The sequence below is a fragment of the Gobius niger genome, assembly GCF_951799975.1.
Source record: "Gobius niger genome assembly, chromosome: 6".
Classification (NCBI taxonomy): Eukaryota; Metazoa; Chordata; class Actinopteri; order Gobiiformes; family Gobiidae; genus Gobius; species Gobius niger.
In genome coordinates this window covers 10,645,931-10,666,590 of record NC_136857.1, presented here as the reverse complement: position 1 = coordinate 10,666,590, position 20,660 = coordinate 10,645,931, and the positions used below count along the sequence as shown (strand labels likewise).

The window sequence follows — 20,660 nt, the reverse complement described above, 5'->3', positions numbered from 1 at the left end:
ACAAAAACAGGGGAGAGTTCTGCCTGATCACGAAACACACAGACACAGTCTGAGCGTTACACGACTCAGGGAGTGGGGCAGATAGTACCTTCATTGTTTTTGGCTGTAGTTTTTGTGACAACAATCTTCATTTATTACAGATTGTTGGACGTTGTAATTATTTTTTGTGCCTATAACAGATTCTTTTCTGTTTTTTTTATTATTCATTCTCTAATCAGAAACATAGTGAACAACACCACATTCCCAACTGCGGCCCCCTGTTTGATTTAGCCTTTTTTAAGCTGACCTACAGGTGGCCTGACCTGCCCTTTAGGTTGAAAGTGCGGCGAGGACATGAGTGAGGGCTCCCGAGTGTGTTTATATACCCCCAATAACCCCCCCCCCCCAACACACACGTATAAGGACCCACACATAGAGACATACAGGCAGCCACATAAAAGAGCTGCCAGTTCTTCTGCAACAGATGGACCAGTGCCTGTAATCCCCTTTGAAGCCACACCGGGCAGTGAACATCTCCAAAGCCTCTGCAAAAAAACTTGAGCTACTTTTCCTTTAACTGACCCCAATTGGTAGAGAGCTGTCAGCTGTCAGAGCTGGTTAAGACCGACTTTACTCCGTCAGGAAGAAGGGCATTACACTCTACAAAAAAGGGTGCATCGCAACAGTTGTACACAGTGAAGCCTTTTTTTTTTTTTTTCTATAAACAAAAGACATACATGACTAGCTAATTAACAAGCAATTCAAAAGAAATTATTTGAATGCTTTTACAGGTATTTACAATATTGTGTCACTTGAGTTATTTCTGTAACATGCAACACTCAAAAGATTGTTTGTTGTATGTTTTCTAGATTGAAGAAAGTATTATTTTACCTCAAAATGTCTGAGTTTACAAGCTTGAGTTGAGGGGAAATAAACATCTTGAGTTTTACAGCGTGGCGACTGGTTATTTCCCTGTCCCGCTATAGCATAAACTAGGTACTTATTTCTGCTTCATCTTTCCTCCCACTCTGTAATATAGTGGTCCAGATGGTGGAGGTGGACTAAGAGGCTTACATTTCATCAAAGAGCTCACCTTAATCATGGCCAATAGACAGAAAAGAGGGTCTGTACCTGTTGACAGTAAACACAGGAATATATTAAAGACAGCACCAAAGCCATGATTCATTCAGAGCACAGATCTTCTTTTGTGAGACTCAAGTGTGACGCTTTTTACCTTTTTAAATAGTCTTCTCGTGCGTGCGCTTCAGTGCCGGAGAGGGAGACGAGTGACTGAAAATGGCTTGAAAGTGGTTTATTAAATGAAATCCCCCTGACAGAAATGAGCTGAGTAATAGAGATTTTACCACAATTTCACTCAATCTAACACGTTTTTACCAAGAGAGCAATCCTGTTTCAATTTGTGCAAATCTTTTTCACATTTTCCCGCTCTCCCCAATACTGTCCTATTAAGAAATTAAAAAGGCTTTTCATCAAGTGTAAATCCCCATAATCTCAGAATAGGTGAAAAGTTATCAGAGACTAGACACTGATTTTTTTTAATTTTTTTTTTCCATTTCATTTATTAATTGATTTGAATGGGACAATGCATATTAATGAACAGACAACCAGTGCTGTAAATATGCCGGATTTAGCTCAGAGCTCATTTCCATCCGCCACAGTCCCATGGGGTTAAAACAAACCACCAACACAGAACACACACGAGCCAATTGCCATAGGGACAATCGGCTAAAATGTCCAATTGTCCCTATGAACTAGATCACCTCCTAGTGGTCACAAGTTTGCTGACCACAAAGCCAATCTTTAAGTTGTCTCTTAGGTGAGACATAGGCGGGACTTTCTCTAATAGTCATTGGTAAAGAGTTCCAACTTGAACAGCCGTTTATATGATTGATAGGCAGTAGAGCCACACACAACACTGCACACAAGGCATGTATGTATTTATTTTTATTTAAAGTTTACAAAATTAAAAAAATATATACTTTCCTAGTAAAGTGCATGAAAGGACTGTGGCTTCCGATTGATGTTTATAGTTTTTCAAATTAAATTGAATTGTGTTTTTTGAACGAGAGACTGGAGTCCAGCACAACCCCAAGATATTTAAACTATTTTGAATTATAAGTGAGTCATATCTCGGGTTTCGGCACCAATACATACATGAAAAAGTGTCTGACACCAATCCTATAAGTAGCGCCTCCTAGCCGCGTGATTTCGCTTAAATGTATAGTGTGGTCCGATGTTGTCACGATCATGTGGGAGAGGATAATGCTGCTGGAGATTTGCTCACGTTTCCACAGGTCTGCTGAGATGCATGTACGCAGCTAATGGGATTTCGTTTTTTTTTTTTTTTTGCCCTCTCTCTCCCCCTCGCTCTCCCCTCTCCCCCGTGGCGTTATTGGGCTGGCAGCTGAACTTGAACGGATGCGCCTGGTGCTGAGTCGTGCGCAGGACTATTTCAAGACTGAAATGCGATTGTTTTAATACTTTAATCCACCTGTCCTTGGCATTCAGGATGTTGCAGAAGTCGCCTAATTATTTCAGTGCCCTCTATCCGTTGAAATAAAGCAGACGCAGCAGCAATGAGGGATAAATACAAATAAAAACAAAGGGACTCGGGACACATTAGGGGAACATTTACACACTTTTCTGTCGGGGCTCTGCTGTAACTTTCAGTGTGTAGGCTAAGGCAAGAGGGTCGAGCTTCACCAAACGTAAGGCTTCAAAAGGTATTACAAGATTTCAATGATGTGAGGTTGTTGCGATATCAAAGCCCTTTGAGGTGGAGGCAGATCTGCTTGGGTGACAATTTAAAAAAAAAAAAGTCCAAATGTGTCAAGAAAACAGGCGAACAATTCCAAAGCAAAACAAAGTGTGATGGATGTAGCTCTTACAGTCCATCTGGCCTTTGACTTAAGCAGTAAAGCACTGTCCGAGGCTCTAAGAACCACAATTACACAGTGCTGAATAATTTAAAGAGCATAATTATTGACCTCTATCCGAATTCCTGTGAAAGCTACATTAAGATATAGAAACGCGCTGGGGAGAGAGGTGGAAGTGCTAGAGGGCTATGGTGGCTATGGGGTGGGCTGATGGCACGGCTAATGCACTCTCCTTCTGTATTCAAACTTCCTGTGGACCCCTGATGTTCCCGCCCGCCGTTCAGTGAGGCCTCTGTTTCTCAACGAAGTGTCTCGCCACTAACAAGCTCTCGTGACGCCCCAATCACATGTGAAAATGTTGCCAGGCTACACGGACAGCTATAGACGGCTTTAAACGCTTCCCTCATCATCACCCGAGTATCTTCAGATGTAATTTCACAGTCTCCTTTCTCAAATATTGTGAACAGCGCCAGAGCCAGTGCTGCCAGCTTGGGATGGGACGGCCCTGACTACAAGGGGGGAGGGTGGTATTAGCTGGTTGCGTATAGAGGGGTGTTCCGGGGGTTAACTGTCCCTCTGGGGGCTATCATCAAACTGGGCAAGCGTCCCTGCTGGCGTCCCCTGCCCCAACATTGACAACCAGGCCTATGACAGATTACAACAGGGAGGTCTATGGCCCACTACACGATTGAAGTAATGCCTCGAAATCTAGCCCAATATGAGACAGTGTGATTAAACATTGTGTGCCTAGTGGGTGAAAAGAAAACGTGTTTATCCTATTAGTTATTACAGGCATAAATTAGCACCTTAACTGTACGTCGTGACTACCTATACTGCAAACACAGCCTTAAACAAATACACATGATGTAGTTTAGTACTTTTTGTAAGTCTTGCTTTGCCACAATGTGATGAAAAAATGATTTTAATTGTATTGTTGTTCAGATGTTTTTGTAAAATATTGCAATAATAGTATTGTTATTGCAGACAGAATAGCAGCCCTATTTCTTTACAATACTCTAGGTAATTGCTCAAAAACACTTTCAGATCGATCGGTTAACACGTCATAGCACTTTTGTCTGGCTGTGCTCAGTGTGGGAATGTTTAGTTTGGGACAGGAGCATGTTATTTCTGTCACATGGAGAGACAGAAGCCCATAGTGCAAGGGTAGTAAAATGAAACATCCAAAGCTGGGCACTGTTGATGCCGGAGTGGCCGTGATAACATCACCGGTTTCACAACAAGATCCTCAAACACATGGGCTGGCAGCGGCACGTCTCACTGTCACTAATATTTATATGTATCCAGCATTGACAAGCTGCAGAGTGTCACAGAAAAGGACTGTACCCTGGTGTCGGGCCTGCGAGGAAGACTATAATTACTGTCTGGCCGTTCATCTAGTCACTGCATAAAATAGTGTTTATCCAGTCGCCGTTAGTGCAGAGGGGAGGACCACAGAGTACAAGTCAGACAGTTACAGCAATCAGCAGGAGAATCGTGTTCAACACAGAGCAGCTTTTTTACCAAATGCCTTTTCTCTGCCAGTCTGAGCCTTTGTACACAGGAGCGCCCCTCACTCCCCCACACAAATAAACATAAAACGCTCATTTGTTAGCAGGCTCGTTTCAGGCCCGAGCAGCAGAATATTGTTGGGGGAAAAGTAATGCTTTGTCAAATGTTGACATGTGTAGAAAACATGGGCTTGGGTGAGCCGCTACTGTGCAGGAGCCGGCACACTGTCAGCACATGAGGGAGGAGGCTTTGAAACAAGATTAGCTCCAAATGGGCCTCCTGCCCCCATCCATACTGTGCATAATGTGGGCCTGTACTATGCTAAATGATCACATCCACTCAGATATTTCTGCTCTGTTTCACAGAGCTGTACGTCACAGGTGTGTATCAGGACCAGTGTGAAACAGAGTCCATTTAGGTCCTCTTCACGTCCGAGCCCCTCAGGGTGCCCCCTTTAGTTGTTGGTCAGGGTGACAGTGGCAGGGGGCGGACACACCCTGTCCCTTAAGAATAATTCAAAATTGGAAAACAACATGCAGGTCTGCTAATACAGGAACACTAGCAATATGCTGATGTTTTGCTTTGCACACTGTGTTTGCTAAATTGCCTTTGACTGCGTGCATCAGTAATGAAACTTTATGTCCTTGTGGAGAGGGCAGCAAGTCCGTTCCAGTTAGGACCGGGACCATCTCTGCTGTCTGGCTTTGTAAGAATTTTTTCAAATACACATCCTTATGAATAAATGAAGCCCATGAAGTCATTTTTTCCATATTTGTGTAAATTGCTTTAAAAGCATTTTATCATGTCATAAAAACGCGCAATTGATCTGCCGGGCTTAGCCCATTGGACAGCTGTGTGTTTTGTTAATGGCCACTTTGCTCCAAGCAGCTTATTAAAAAATTTATATATAAACGCTAAAATTGCATAAATTATTTAGATACAGTAAGCACTTTTTTTTTTTAGCTCTGGTGGGGCAGGGAGGGGCTGTTATCAGTATGGAAATGTACCTTAGTATATTATGTGCAGAAATAACGTCATATATCAGTGCAGACACATGTGTCCTCCTCACTGCTCCCCCACTCAGGCAGAGGCGCCGAAAAAAGTATATATTTTTTGATGACTTCGTTTCAGCAACCGCGGAATGTCACCCATATCCTGCTTGATTGTACTTGTGAGTTTTATGATGTTTTTCCATTGATTTGTTTCCCCGGCGCAGCTGCCGACCTCTATTGAGGGACGAACGTAATCAGCGCTGACGCAAATTAGATGGTTATTCGTTTCGAAAATTGACAGAAAAACAATAAAAAAGATGAAATGCTCCCAAATCAATAGATATAATGAAATTCAAATAATCCGAGAGATGAGGTCTCCATGGCAACTGATAATGTGGAAAAGAAAACAATTTAATAAAGGACAGACACGCTTTGAAAACAGATTGGGGAGGGGGCGGCAGTAAAGCGCGGAGGAGAGATAGAGGGATAGGGCTGAGGGGGGTGAGTGTTTGTGGCTGTAGTGCTGCTCCAGAGCGTGTGAAGGATCTGTGTCTGTCCCAAGGACACCGCAATAATTAGAAAAGCTTTCAGGCCAGAAAGTGCAGATTCAGGTTTTAATACACAAAATTATTTCAGGGGCAGTGAATCGGAAAACCATTTGTTGGTGACCTTCCTGAGAGGCCTCCCCCTCCCCGGTACAGGGCAAGATGGAGGCTGTGTGGCAGCGCTGCCTGAGTTATGGCATATTTGTGTTTTTATAGAGGCAGGGGGAATGGAGTTGGGGAAGTTGGGAGGGGTGAGGGCTAAATGTGTATGCTGGTGTTAATGCAAAGGGCTGTGGGGGAGGGAGGGGGTCACAGGGACATGTCCTCTGTGTCCAAATCGTCCTCTTTCACAATGGGTGCACCAGCCACCCATCTAAGGCCTCTAACGCGGATGACACTCTTTGGCATCCACTGAACAGGCACCTGCTATCCAGCCCTAAACAAACCTAAAATTGTCTTTCAAACCAGTGCCTTGAAAAAGGAAGATGGTCGGGCATCTGGCTTAAATCAACTTTGTTTTTAATGACACCACATTTAGAGCAAAAGGCACATTTGTTTTAGCTGTCATTGTTGTACTGTCTAATGTCTAATTTACTTAATGTCACCTCTTTGAAATTTCTTCTCCAAAATCATAATCAGTGTCTAATTTCCAAGCTCTATTACTATATGTACTACAACAGGCATCCCGCACGTGGCACTCTGATTTTGTGTTTGTGTATCCATGTTTCAAACGTGGCAGCCGTTTAAGGGGGGTGGGGGGGGGGCAGAGGTGGAGAAGTAGCGGATCCGGCTGTATTTACAGATCAGTTGTCAAAAAGGCACCATTTAAGGGGAAAGCGCCTGTTCCCGCTCCTGTCAGCCGCCGTGCCTGTTTAAAAGCAAAAAAGACAACAGCTCTGAAGCGGCTGAGAGGGGAGACACGGGAACACAGGCGTTTTCTTGTTGAAGACAGACAGAGCGCGGGGTGACGAGGGGAGCGCGTGGTGTTAAGTGACTTCATTTGTAGTCTATTTAAGGTATGTTTTACTTGTCCTTGTGCCGCTGCTCCCACAGTGAGCGCAGGGGCTCCGCAGCGAGGGAATAGCGAACGGAAGAGCGCTATTTTTTGGAATATATGTGACAAAAAGTATGTGTCTGTGTTGGTGTCAAGGAAGGTTTTGCAAATGAGGCATTCAAATACTGTAAAACTTAAAGATGTTCACCTATACAGCATGCAAAGTTGGCTTATCAATAAAGGAAGTAGGGCTGAAAAGATCTTACACTGCAAGCAAAACAAAAAAAACGGTTACAAAAGGCAAGTCCATGGGTGCAAACATCTCAAATCTCTGTTTATTAGCATATCACCTCTGCGTACGCACACTCTCCGCTGTCTGATCCTACATCCGTGTCCTGTTCCCATCCACATCCTATTTTCTTTATTGCCCTCTCCTTGTCAACCATTTTATAGGCAGCGGCGCGGTTTTGGGCGTTGGGAGTTTGTCAACACTGTTTTTGTGTCATTATAAGGCTTTGTTTGACTCAAATAAAGGCGATCCACCCTCTCTTCAAACCGTGCCCGACCAGGATATCAGCTCCAGCCTGCTGTGCCCTGATCCTGGTCAGGGAAGTTATAAACGGAAAAAAAAAAAAAAAACGGTTCCTTAAACAAAGACCTGATAATTACTGTTATTGATATTTTTAATACGGAGCAGCCGAGAACAAGTGAAACCTTTTTTTCATGTTAAATAACCGGTTTATGCTCGGTAAAATTTCCACCCATACAGTGTTCAGCTGTTGCACAAGTGATAATTACAGCTTCTTACTTTGTACTTCTGTTAGCCCAAGGGGGAAAAAGACACACAGATACAAAAAAAACAAAAAAAACATCTGACATTCTTGAGCGTGGTAGCTAATATTCCCCAGTATTGATAGTGCGATGTGAAAAGTGCTCCACAAGTAGGACAGAAACTAGAAATTCCCCACTGCGCGCTAGCCGGGAGCCTTCAAATCTCACATGCCTGTGTCAATGAGCGCTGCTTTTTTTTTTTTTAATAGAAAAAGGGTAAGCTGAAATATGAGTGGATAGACATCTGCTGTGTGAGAGTAGGGACATCAGGCGCAAGAGTGAACAGTCAGTTGTTCTTGGTGTACAGAGAGAGGTGAAAGTGTGTGTGCTTGTGTGTGTGTGTGTGTGTGTGTGTGTGTGTGTCTCCTGGCCGCTCTGACTGAACTCACTGTAAGTCAATCTGTGCGGGCACCGTGTTTCACTACAGGGGCCAGCTGCCAGGACCAGCCCGGGACAGTGGAGTTGAACTGGGCTCGGCGTAAAGAGGTCGGGGCTGCATCCTGTCTGATCAAGTCTCGTCGTGTAGGGAATGAGAAATGAGAAAATAAACATAGGTGTAAACGTATGTGATTTGTAATAGACATAAATGTATGGCCTTGGACATGGTGGCTTGTTGTCAAAGATAGAAAAAGCCACCAGACATTAATAAGCGTTTTGTGAGAGGTAAAAGCCAGGATAGATTGCAACAGAATAGGTATCAGGCTTAATTTTCACCTTGCAAATTGCCTCAGTTTGCTATTTCACATTGGTGCCAGGAGATGGAGAAGTGAGCAGAAAACAGCTTTAAGAACATATCTGTCTGTGCGACTTGTAAAAACATTTTAATTTCTATACTTTGCAAAGATTGAGATATTATTTTCTATGTATATATGAATTAAAACACAGCACAATGATATAATTTCACTTTAACAATGCTTTAAACATTATGTCAAAGCAAAAATTGTATTCTTTTTGCAATTGAGGATGTCACCAGGCTCTATCTGTTACAGTTACAGTAGGGTCCCGTTTAAGTGGCTGTTGCCCCGGGCCCGTGCACACGCCTGTAAGCATCTGTGTGAGTGTTTCGATCCCCCACCCCCCCACCCCCACCGCCATCCCACAGCGAGACCGAGACCGAGGGGTGGAGAAGGGCGATCAAGGACCCCTACCGGTAAAGTGGGTAAAACTCTCTCACCAGCCCCCCGACATCTGCACGGGGAGCGGGATGAACGGGGGGGGGGGAGGAAAAAAAAATATACATAAAGGGTACAGGGGAGGGCAGAGGGAGAGAGAGAGAAAGATAAGGAGGGAGGAGGTAGGAGGGAGGAGAGATAGACGGTGAGGAAGGAAGGATAGGACAGGGGGACAGGCAAGAGGAGGCAGTTGGGGAGAAAATGCCTTGCTTTGTGGAGAGAATTCATCCTGGGCAGGAGGGGAGCACCGAGGGCGGTCTGCTGCCAGGTAAGACTCTCTCTCTCTCTCTCTCTTACCCCTCCCTCTCAAGTGTGCATGTGTGTTCGTCGGGGAGGGTGGGAGGTGGAGGGTGGGGGGGGGGGAAGGGGTGCTACTAGTTGCAGTTGGCGTGCGGTGACGGGGCAACGGGGGGGGGGGGGAGAAAAAAGGGGGAGGCGTCTCGCGGTGACGATGTGCAGCAGGTGCAACATATGTGAAAAGGATGGACTTTTCAACTACGTGTTTATTTAGAAAGGCGGATGTCAGCGCGGAGTTTGATTACTTTTAGAGGAGTGTTTCTTTTCCACCGATGAGGAAAAAAAAAAAAAAAAAAAGTTTGGGTGTTGACTTTGCAGCAGCTCTGGTTCGGGACTTTCGGTTACACGTTTGACATCGACATGGGGGGAAGATTCAGTCTGTGCAAAGAAGCCACAGCTGTGAGGGTTATGTTTCGGCACAAATGTTTTCATATTGTGTGTTCTCGATTTGTCTGACGACTTCGGGACGGGCCTTTACAGTGAAATCACAGCCATGAAGTAGGAAGTGGGGAGGACTGTGTAACTTTTTATTCTGCAAGCTAATGCCATAACTTCGGGATTGTTAACTTAAAGCCATACTGGGTAACATTTCACCTGGAAAAAATAGAATAGATAGTCATTTGTTAGTGTTTTTTTTCTGTTTGTTTGTCTATGAAGTGTTTACTGTGAGTGGGAGAGACATGACCCGCTCAGAGACATGGCTGCTGGTAACAAATCATGAAGTTTAAGTACTTTATTTTGTCAAGTTGAAGGAAAAATAGCATTGTCAGGACTAGAATGTTTTGATGTTAGTGTTTTTTTCTTCTTCTTCTTTTTGGATCATTGCTTAAGCTTTGGCTCAAAATAAAAGTTAAAATCAACAATTGTGGAAGTTTATCGACTTGAACTTTGATTTCTCCGCACTTCTCACTAAAACTGCCTAAATTGAATAATGTCAAGGATGATGACTATTGAACAGTGGTATTTGCTTCTTCGGTCCCTTTTTAAAACCGTAGTTACTCGTGAAATTCTCCGATGTCCTCCACAAAGGCGTTACGTTCATCTGCGTCTTTCTCCTTAATTTCAAGTGTTTTCCGCCGTGACTCAGTGTGGATTGATTGGGGTACGTAGACACAGATGTTCGAGTGGTTCGCTTTGTCATCGCCAGGGATTTTCCGTCGTTCGCCTCTGCAAACCGTAAACAACTTCTCATACGCCACTGCGATCATTTCCCAATTCTTCGAAATCACCCGGACAAGACTTTTGAGGCCTGTCTGTGTGCTTTGATTCGGGCCTGAGATGTTGCTGCTCGAGGCCTTAACAAAAAAATAAAATAAAAAGAGACTCGGAGGGGCTTGTTGTAAGAGAAGTTGCCTGGCCCAATAACGTGACGCTGGGCTGTTTATTTGTTTTTATAACAAATGCGCGCTGCTTCCCGAGTGAAAGGTGAAGTCAGAATTGAATTTGGCTTGCGTTACCGTGGCGATCTGGCACAGGGCTCCTTCTCTCCCCTCCGCGGTGTCCCAGCGGACCGCTCCGGTTGCTGTGTGCCGGGCGCGTGTGTTTGTTATTTAACTGGTTCTTGCTGCTGCCGCTACAGGCACCGTGAACGCGCCAGTGTGTGTGTGTGTGTGTGTGTGTGTGTGTGAGAGAGAGAGAGTGTGTGTGTGTGTGTGAGTGGTGGGTGGCGGGAGCGGCAGCAGTCACCAGAGAGGCATTTTACTAAGCAGACATTTCCCCCTGTGTTTTCACTCTGACCTGGTAGGAGATTGATGACTGAATTGTGGAGTACATGTTAACAGTAACTGGTGATTTATGAAGATACTTAGGGTAAGTGAGGCCGCACAGGCTGGGAGCAAAGAAAAAAGATATAGCCTTTTAAGTTAATGCAAAAATATAGCCTTTTTAAGTAATAATTGTTATTACGACTGCGGGGCTCGCGGAGAGTGACTGACTCCGACTTGGACGCACACAAAGGCTTTTCCTCTTGGCCCGGTGCCTGCTCTTTGTTTCTCTCCGCCGCGCAACTTTGACTCACTTTAGAGAAGTTGTGTGGAGGCTGTGAGATTGGCGTGTTTAGTTGTGTAGACAGATAGGGGGCGCCGTGTGATGGAAGTACGAACTGACCAACAAAAAGTAGAATAGCGCTAGAGTTGTTGATGTATTGCCCTGTGACCATATGTGTGCGAATTAAGGATAATATGGTCGTGATGGACATTTCAAAATAAAGCAACACATTGATATCCCTCCAAAGCTCAAACAATGAGCTGTTGCTTCCACATTATCGGCTGTAGACCTGCTGACCATAGATTTAACCATGGCCCACTTAGTATTTGATTAATTGTGTTTAAAATGTGCATGTGTTAATAACAATACAACAATACAAATCCTATCACATCAACAGCCGGTTTTGAAATACATAAATGACACATTCCTGGTCATTTTTTTTTTTTTGGGGGGGGGGATAATGTCAAAAACAACATCCGTTCCCCCTCGAAACCTACCGCTGTGGAAAAGTTTTCAGGAATGAACCCTTGAACTGCAACAAGTGCCCTGCGTGTTTTGACAGCCTCCCTCAGTCTAAAGATCCCTCTGCAAATCCGCACGCAATTTCAGAAGAATCAGATCCCCCTTCCTCCGCCGATATTATGCACCCGAGAACCCTCCGCTCTCTCCAGATATGAGATTCAGTCCACTTGAAGGTGATGTATGGCATTTTGAAGGAATAAAGCAATTTTAGGGGAATAGTGCTTTCCCCGAGCAAGAAGTATGGCATTCATTTTTTTTTTCAAGGCACCTCTTCGACTGAGTGAAATGTTTCCCCTGTTCGCTCAGGGACGACTTTATTTCTTACCAGGGATTTAGCACTCACTCAGTCCCCCCATAAATACAGCGTCCCTCGGCCCCCCGCTCCCCATAACTCATGCGCTAACTCCGGAGCTAACTAAACTCATACAGCAGAGCCAACACTTGTTTGTCTTTTACCTTTAGCCATTCTCGCTCGCTCGCGCACTCGCTCGCTCTCTTTCTTTCCCTCTCGGTGAGATTTATGACGGGATCTTGAGCGACTACTGTACCCGCTCCTGGGCTCCATCCTCTTGGCCCATTTGTGGAGTGGGGTTTTAGCAGAAATGTGCATTTGAATATGAGCCAGCCTAATCTGCTTGGGGCTATTTAGAGGAAGCCTAATGCTCCAAGAATGAACGAGATCAGCGCGGGTGGAAATGTCCCTCCCAGCGTGTCACAACATAGCTCAGGTTTGCACACTTTGATTTAAACATCTCGCTCTCTCTCCCTCTCCCTCTCCCTCTCTCTCTGAAGCAAAGGACATAAAATACAGCGTTCATGGCACCTGTTGAAACTCTTGATGTGCTAAGAGCGTGCATTTGAGGATTCGGGATTCGTTTTAAAATGACTTAACGGAGACATTAGGGTTCGCCAACTTGTTTCCATGTTGGACACCTTTCTAAGTACAGCTTGTATTGAGAATGAAACACTGTAGCGATTCCTTGAGAAAGCAGGTTTTCCTCGCCGATAGATACGCGCAAATCCCAGCGTTTTCAGTTCCTAAGAAGCTTAGCGCCTCGACTGGATTACTCAAACATAAAACAAATTATTACCTAAGGCATGTTTTCTGACAAAGAAATAGTGGTGTATTACAGTTAAAACCCCAGAAACGATCCAGTTAGCATAATGGGGCCCCTCTCGGCACTACAATAAAGCGTTTCATGGTGGATAAAAGCGCTCAGGTGGGGCTGGTTACAGTGCAGTGGAAGCCCTCAGTGATGCGGTGTCGATTGGTATTTTGGGGAAGGGAGTTCTGGCACGCTTCCCTCACTGGCTGTTAGGCTGCTGCCAGCACCTTCTGTTCTCCACACTCGGTCCCCTAGGTCTTCCCCTGACAACTCCTCCAGCATCTGAAGACCCTCTGAAGTCAAAAACGCCCATTTTGATGTCCCGTGGCGTGGCAGCTTGGCGTTTTGTTGCGTTTGTGACTGAAAACACAGGGCCTCGCTGCGAGGAATTACCCCCAGTATGATCTCTTGGAGGAGGGCTTCCTCTCCTCTCCTCTCCCCTTCCCCCTCCCCCTTTGTGCTATCCTCCTCTGTCCTTCCTCCTGCTTTTTGATCTTACCATCACATCTTCTCCGGTTTTTATGAGTGACGTTTACCCGGGAGCGGCTTGGGAAATGGCTGGGCTGAAGAAGACGTTTGAGAAAATATGCCCGAGCAAGCTATCACCTTTGATAACGCCACAGGTCCGGTGGGACGGGGAGAAGAAAGCCAAAGAGTTGGAGCATTGTTGGTAATGAAGATACGCCAAGAGGGAGCTCAGCTGTGATCCCCGCCTATTAAACCAACAATGTACAGTACAAAGTATGCCGAGCTGGTGCATGGCATTTGCGTGTTAGATGTGAAAGACAGCATGCTTCAAGTATCACCGGGGAACTCCGATAAACTAAAAGTGAACCTGGCTACGGGCAACACTTGGAGGACATGGATTCACCAAGTGGCCATGAAACGGAACCAATTATCTTCAATCTTGGATGGGAGGGATAACTTACAACCCCTGTCTGAGTAAAATGAATAGTTTCCTTGCAAATATTTGACATAAAGTCAATTCTGCGGACGAAAGGACAAAAAACAACTTCGCAATTACAAAACGCACAGGCTTCCAACGATTATGTGACGGGCTTACTTTCCTTGTAAGTACAAAATGGTGTGACTTTTTTTTTTTTTTTTAAGTCGTGTCACCCAAAACTAAGCGCCAAAACCGAGAGGCTAGATCCTGAAACGTTCGCTTTGGTAATTACTACCTCCATGGAGCAGCGGTGGCGGAGGAGAGAGGACAGTGCATGTGCGAGGAGGCCCCTGTGCGGATAATGACGGGGTATCATTGTGCTCCTGACAGTGTTAATCTTAGAGCGCTCCGCACAGGGTCTCTATTGAGCGGGGCCGCATATGAACTGTTATGGGCTATGGAGGCTGGGTTCAATGCCAATCGTCCATATGAACTGCTTACATGGTAATATTGTGGCCCCTCTTCAGAGAACCTACTTATTTCTTTTGACTTTTGGCTCTAGTATTGTAACCCTACTTTGCTTTCCTGATTAGGGAATATTGCATAACATAGCACTTTTCTAACCAATAATCTGAGGATAAACCTTTTTTTTTTTTGAGCAGCCATCATCTGTACCTGGTAGTCATCTAAAAGGAAAACTTATGTTGTGTTGGTTGCATAATCAATCATCACGTCATGTTGTGACTAAATCTCTAAAGAAGGTGGAACAATACCACGCTCCTCGTGCGAAAACTTTCCAGTTTGGTGGCTATAAAAAGATGCTGGTCTCACAGTGTAACGGTCCTGGAGCAGTTGCAGTCTGTTACATCATCTCCAATCACCAAAAACTCTTATGATCAGATGCAAGCGGTCCAAACGCATTACCCCATTACCAAAAAGAGCAGTCAACTTTCTTGTTTTTTTTTTGTCCTGGACTTCTCCCCCTCGTCTTATTTGAAGTTGCAAGGTGCTCATTTAAGCCTCGTCGCACCGATGCTCAACGCACGCAAAAGTGCTATGAATATGTATCACGGCAGCATATGGCGACAGTTGCGCTGGGACTAGGTGTGTCCAGAAGGTAGAGCGCGCCTGATGCATTATTCTCCATTCCAATGAAGCGGCGGCAGGATGTTGTGCACCTCTTTAGACGGGCCAGTGCCAGAACAAGAAGTTTTGATCACACACACACACACACACACACACACATACACACATATACACACAGCGGAGTCTGAGGAGGTGTGATGAGCCAAAGCACTTTCCTTGATTTGGTGCATTTCTTCCATCCGGTTTTCAAATGCGCCCCTCACTGACAGCAGCGTGATTAAAAGTGATATTTCTGACACATTAGGATGCGCACGGGAAGTAACCTCCTCTAAAGCGTTCATTATTAGATGCATGACAGAGCTGAATATTTATAAAATAGGTTTTAATAATTAATAGCGGCAATCTGCTCCCGTAATTCATCAGATTTGCACTTCAACAGAGTATCCGTTTTCACTTTAAAATAATAATAAGAGGAATATTAATGTTGCAGAAATGTAAAACGGGCAGCTGGATGCAGCCCAGATACGTCAGCGCGGTGTGTTCACTTCAGAGGCTTTGGCTTTATACCTGTCACTTTTCAAACAAAATTACATTCAAGCTTTCACCGCAGAAGCAAAGCGTTCGTTTTTTTTTTGTTTTTTTTCTCTGAAAAGGGGAACACTTGTTTGTTGAGCTGCCGCTTAAATGTGACAAGTCATGAGGATAAAAATGCAGGAAACAAAGTGGGTTTGGTGTCAAATGCAAAAGTAGTCAGTGTGGTTTTATCAAAAGCACATTTATTTGTTTGAGTCAACGCGGCAGCACTTCCTTTTGAGTAGCGCTGCCCAAAATAGAGCGCCTTTTTTCCTGTAAAGCGGCTGTGCGCGTTTCATGGGTTCACAGACATTTCAGCTTTTCATTTTGAGTGTTTTTTTTTTTTTTTTTTTTTATCAGATTCAGTCACAACGCATTTAGACTCGAGAAACTGCCTGTCTGATGTCTAATACTGGTGTCTTATGGAGTTAGATGGAGTTCTTTAGACTATTCCTCCTTTAGACTGAGCCACTGCAGCCACTCAAATGTTTTTATGTTTTTTTTTTTAATGAGTGAATTTTAAAGCTGGGCTAGTTTTCCTGCTTTCTGTCTGTAAAAGTACAAAATAGTTGAGTTTAAACTTTACTTCCTGAACGATTTAGTTATTAATGATTAACCAAACTCAGTGCTTTTTTTTTCTTTCACCAAAGTAATTTGTCAACCACTTCCAGCTACAGATCCATTATGTATTCTGCGCTGTAAACCACAAAGACGAAGCCAAGCTCATCACAACCCAATTATCACTTCGTCTGAAAAGTCAAAGTTCTGACAAGAGACTTTTGTGCCCGAGGGTCTCGAAAATGCAAATGCAAATGAGCAGGAAGACTCATTCCCGTCACTTCCTCCTCTTTCAAAGAATCTATTTTGATCAAATTTTAATCATGCGTGGAGAAGACAAGCTTTGAAAAGTGTGTAAGGAAAAAAAAAAAAGTCTCTTGTTTGCCGGAGTATAGTTTGCGTGGGTCCGGTGTCTTCGTCCGGCCCCGCGAGTTGACACTTTAATGGGCACCTGTGATTCACTGTAGCGCATCTAGAGTCCAAAAGGGGAAAAGTCTGTCAGGCAGAGCAAATGTTTTAATGGTAGCCAGGGATCGATGTAGCCAGCGACGGCATCCTGTCTGGAAATACACGCTCTTTCTGCGGCTTGATGTCACCCGCCAGTTTTGGTTTTAGACACCTCACAATGTCGCTACACTGTAAAATGTAGAATTGTTTCAACTCAAAAAACGAATTCCAAGGGCTGCCAAGAAATGTTGAACCAATTGAAACAGTTCATTTCAATAAGTTTGTTAAGTGGTGACGTCACAGCTCTACTTCCGGGTTCGCATAGACCGGCAGATGTGCGAGAAACTACAAAAAAAACTCTTCAATACCACAATCAATATTTCTGAAACTCAACAGGGAGTTACTGAACATACTTATTTATCAGGCCCATTAGCCAAAAATGCTGTACCGACTGCTATAAAAGTAATATTTACCAAAATTGCTACATCCGGGTTTAGCGGAGAGAAATGCTAACAGCTACGCCAACCCCGGAAGTACCGACTTTAGTAAATAATAGTGTTTTGGCGGTAGGTGCGGCATTTTTGGCTCATGAGTCTGAGAAATAAGTAGGTTCAGTAACTTTCCGTTGAGTTTCAGAAAAATTGATGGTTGTTTTTAAGAGTTTTTTTATATTTTTTTCTCGCATTATTTGCTGTCTGCTAGTCGCCGGAAGCGGAAGTCGTGACGTCACACTGAACAAACGTATTGAACTGAATCGTCTAAAGAAGTGCATCTCGAATTTCAAATCATTGAAAACTTGTTATTGGTTGAACATAGCATTTCTTGGCCGCCCTTGGAATTCGTTTTTTGAGTTGAATGAATTTTACATTTTACAGTGTACGGGGCGAACTGTCAGGAGCAGTGGGCGACCGCGGTGCAGCGCCTGGGGACCCATCTCCAGATCTTATTGAGCTTTTGCAGTGAACATGTACAAAACACAAAGAAATAAAACGATGTCCAAATTCTTCCGTTGTCTATAGGCTTTTCGGTTGTCAGCAGGTGGTTGGAATCGCTGTCGGCAGCACATTTTGTCATAACAGCACCCTGGGCAGAAGTAGTAAAATCTGATATATTTCAACTTTGAGGAAATGGCTCCAAAAAACATCGACTTCGCGAGGCCTTCTGTATCTGAAAAACAACTTTAACAGCGTAACCTTGGAAATCAATTAAGCAGACCCCCAAACCCCACCGCCACCCACCCACCCCCACTCCAAGCTCCGGAGCGAGAAACACCGCTTCTTTTTTTTTTCCTATTTCCCTCCACGCTCTTAACAAGGACTTGAATCTGCCCGTCACATCGCCGCGCGACGTGAAAACGCCTTTGTCAGTGTGCCGTATATGCTGTCAAAATGTCTTAAGAGCCTTATTAAAGAAATGCCAGCGCTCATTTGCTCCTAATGCTCTTGGTATGGCGCTGAAAGGGGACCATGTCTAAAGATCTAAACAGCTTTGCTTTTTAGGCTTCACATTAGGGTTATCTGGGAGGGCCTGGCAGTGATGGACATTATCTGAGCTGACAGCGGCGGATATCAAGGTTAACCTCATGGACGAGAGCGGCGCCCACGCGGACACTGCCACCAAATAAGGATTGTTGCTTTGAACTCTACCCCACACACACACACACACACACACAGGTTGAATGATATATTTCAATCAGCGATAGATTTGACCAAGACAATTAACACGATGCATTCCATTAAAGTTAAAGAAAAATGGTAAGCAGCACATTTTTGAACACCGGGATCGTCTCCTTTGGCGTGTGTGTGTCAGACTGAGGCTATTGGAGTGTGTGTGTGTGTGTGTGTGTGTGTGTGTGTGTGTGTGTGTGTGTGTGCGTGTGTGTGTATAAGCCAGGTGGAGATTTCCAGACTTAATTGATAACTAATGGAGCGGCGTGTGCCTGAGTTTACCCCTGAGGATTGACAGTGGTGCTGTGTGTAAGAGGTTGTCCTGTGGTGAGGCAGAGGGGGTCGGGGGGGAGAGAGGAAGAGGATGAAGACGACTTACTCAGCAGTCTAGCCGGATCCTGGTGAATTAAATATGGGCCCAAAGATAATGACGTGGGGTGATGGTGAAAGTAAGAAAAGAAGCAAAGATGGGCGACCCCGACATATGTCATGTTACCAACATCTTTTTCCCCAAACAAGCTCTGAAATGAATGGAGTTTTGGAGTTTAGCTCTCCCTAATGATAACGCTCCAAAATATTTTAAAATCATTCAGGCCTAGACTCCTATGTTTGTTTGTTTGTTTTTTTCGTACATATTTCTTCTGGACCTCGCTTTGAGACTGTTGAACACACATTACCTTCCCGACAGACCACAGAGGCAAAGAGACAGATCCCCGTGACCAAACTCCTACTGAAGCAGTTAATCTGTGCAGATATTAGCTCAAGGGCCCTCAAGAGGTGCACCGCTGAGCCCCCTTCTCCTCCACTGTACACACTACCCACAATGCCTTGCACTTGCCACAGCCATGAGGGAGGGGCACAGGGGTTGCCTGTTCATTTTACCATGAGGGAAAAAACAGAAATGTTTGGGATTTTCAAAGTGTGGTACAGGCGCAACTGGTGGAGTTTAAAGTGCATATGACCCATTAGACACATTTTTTGTTAAAACAAAGTTAACATGACTATATTTCAGATTTTGTACCCAGCTTTCTTTAGTTTGGCCATTTCTGTGATGTTTATAGTTTCACTTCCTTATTGGACACCGACAGGAAACAGTTTTAAACTGTTGCCGTGCCAACCATGTTAAGTCAATGGGAAATGAGTCAAATTGCTATGGAATGCTACCTTCTTCTATGTCACTTCCTGTCTACTTAAAATTCATTTTTTTGCCCAACATTTCTTCATTAAAATGGCTGCTTCACTGAAATAAAATGATAATTATGCAACTGAGTCATATACACTATCATACTACCTACTGTCAGTCCCGGAAAGAAGTGGTTTATTTTTGGCCTTTATTTAACCAGAAAAGTGGGGTTTCAGAATAAGTTTTTTTCAAGGGAGTCCTTGCTCCAGAGGGGAACCAGTTTTACATGTTTTTGGTAGAACCGGAGCATCCACAGTGAGAACATACAAAGTCCACACAGAAAAGCCCCACATGAGCGGGAATGCGCTAGCTGCTGTGCCGCCGGGTTTGTTTTGCCTGAATCCACAATAGCGCATTAAATACTTTCTAAAAGCCCGGAGTTAAAAGCTTCAGTCTTTGGTCATTGTCAAAGACCAGCTGTGCCTCCAGATTTCATGTACAACTTTAACCAGTTGTCTGCGCACTACCCCTGAATATAAAAAGTGTCTGTTTTGGTCGACGGCTGTCAGAACGCTTCTCATCACTCTGTTTTTTTTTTTTTAACCTCTCTTTTGCTTCTGGAAAACACCACAATTACGGTGTTTGTGATGAAGTTTAGAGGGCGTGTGTGTCCTTAGTCTTTAACTTTCCGTCCTGATTGCGCCCCCCGAGTTCAACGTCTTTCCTCTTTCCGCCTTAACTTTGAAATATACTTTGTTTTCGTCAAGCTATTGTCCTGGTCACCGTCTTATGTGTGCTTAGGGTGGAGGGGGGTGGGGGGGGAGGTATTCGGCCTTTTTCCTGAAGTGGCCTGAGACGTGTGATGATAACAGCCCATAGACATCAAGAGAGAAACGAGGGCGGCAAATAGTCAAATAGCCCGAGCTGGTCCTTCCAAGGTCGGCACCAGGCAAGGTCACATTGGAGACTAAAAGCAATAAGTGCTTTATTGATAGAAAAAAAATAGGCAACAAGCAGACAGATGTGCAGCGGAGTGATTAATAATAAAATAGATTTGCGAGAGAGGGACAGGAGAGCGCTCGGTGCCGGGGTAAGACAGCGGCCGGCAGTGCGTGCTTGTTTGCATGTACCACAGCAGCTCATTGATCCTGCAGTGGAACCTCAAAAAGCCATTACAAATCGGATGGTTAAAAACAGAATGAAAAGTGACAGGTTGGTGCTGGTGGCATTTTCCAGGCAAACTCTGTCCGAGCCACTTTATCTATTTTTCAAACACTCACATGTTGTGTATCAGAGAGGGGAGGGGGGGATAGTTTGGGCACACGTTTCCAACTTAAGTCATGTTTCTTGTTAGTTGTTTAAAATTGTCCTGCTTTGTAGCCTCAAAGTACCTGACTTCTCTTTTGTTTGGCACTAATCTGTATCTCATTCCCTCTATCTCATCAGTATCATGTTTTATTGCACACAGCAGCCACTTTAGCTTCACTTTT

General features: G+C 44.4%; 1 protein-coding gene across 6 annotated transcripts in view; it reads left to right on the top strand.

Moving 5' to 3' along the window:
• casz1 (castor zinc finger 1) overlaps positions 1–20,660 on the top strand; it is a gene marked incomplete at its 5' end in the record, with an annotated part of 85,849 nt that overhangs the window by 22,281 nt on the left and 42,908 nt on the right. For 4 of the 6 annotated variants that reach the window (XM_079558559.1, XM_079558558.1, XM_079558555.1 and 1 more), the window contains one exon: positions 9,121–9,187. The exons of the other annotated variants lie outside the window; for them this stretch is intronic. In XM_079558559.1, coding sequence (XP_079414685.1) covers positions 9,121–9,187 — 67 coding nt within the window. Of the gene's footprint in view, positions 1–9,120; positions 9,188–20,660 lie in introns of those variants that run through there. 6 annotated transcript variants of the gene reach the window in all.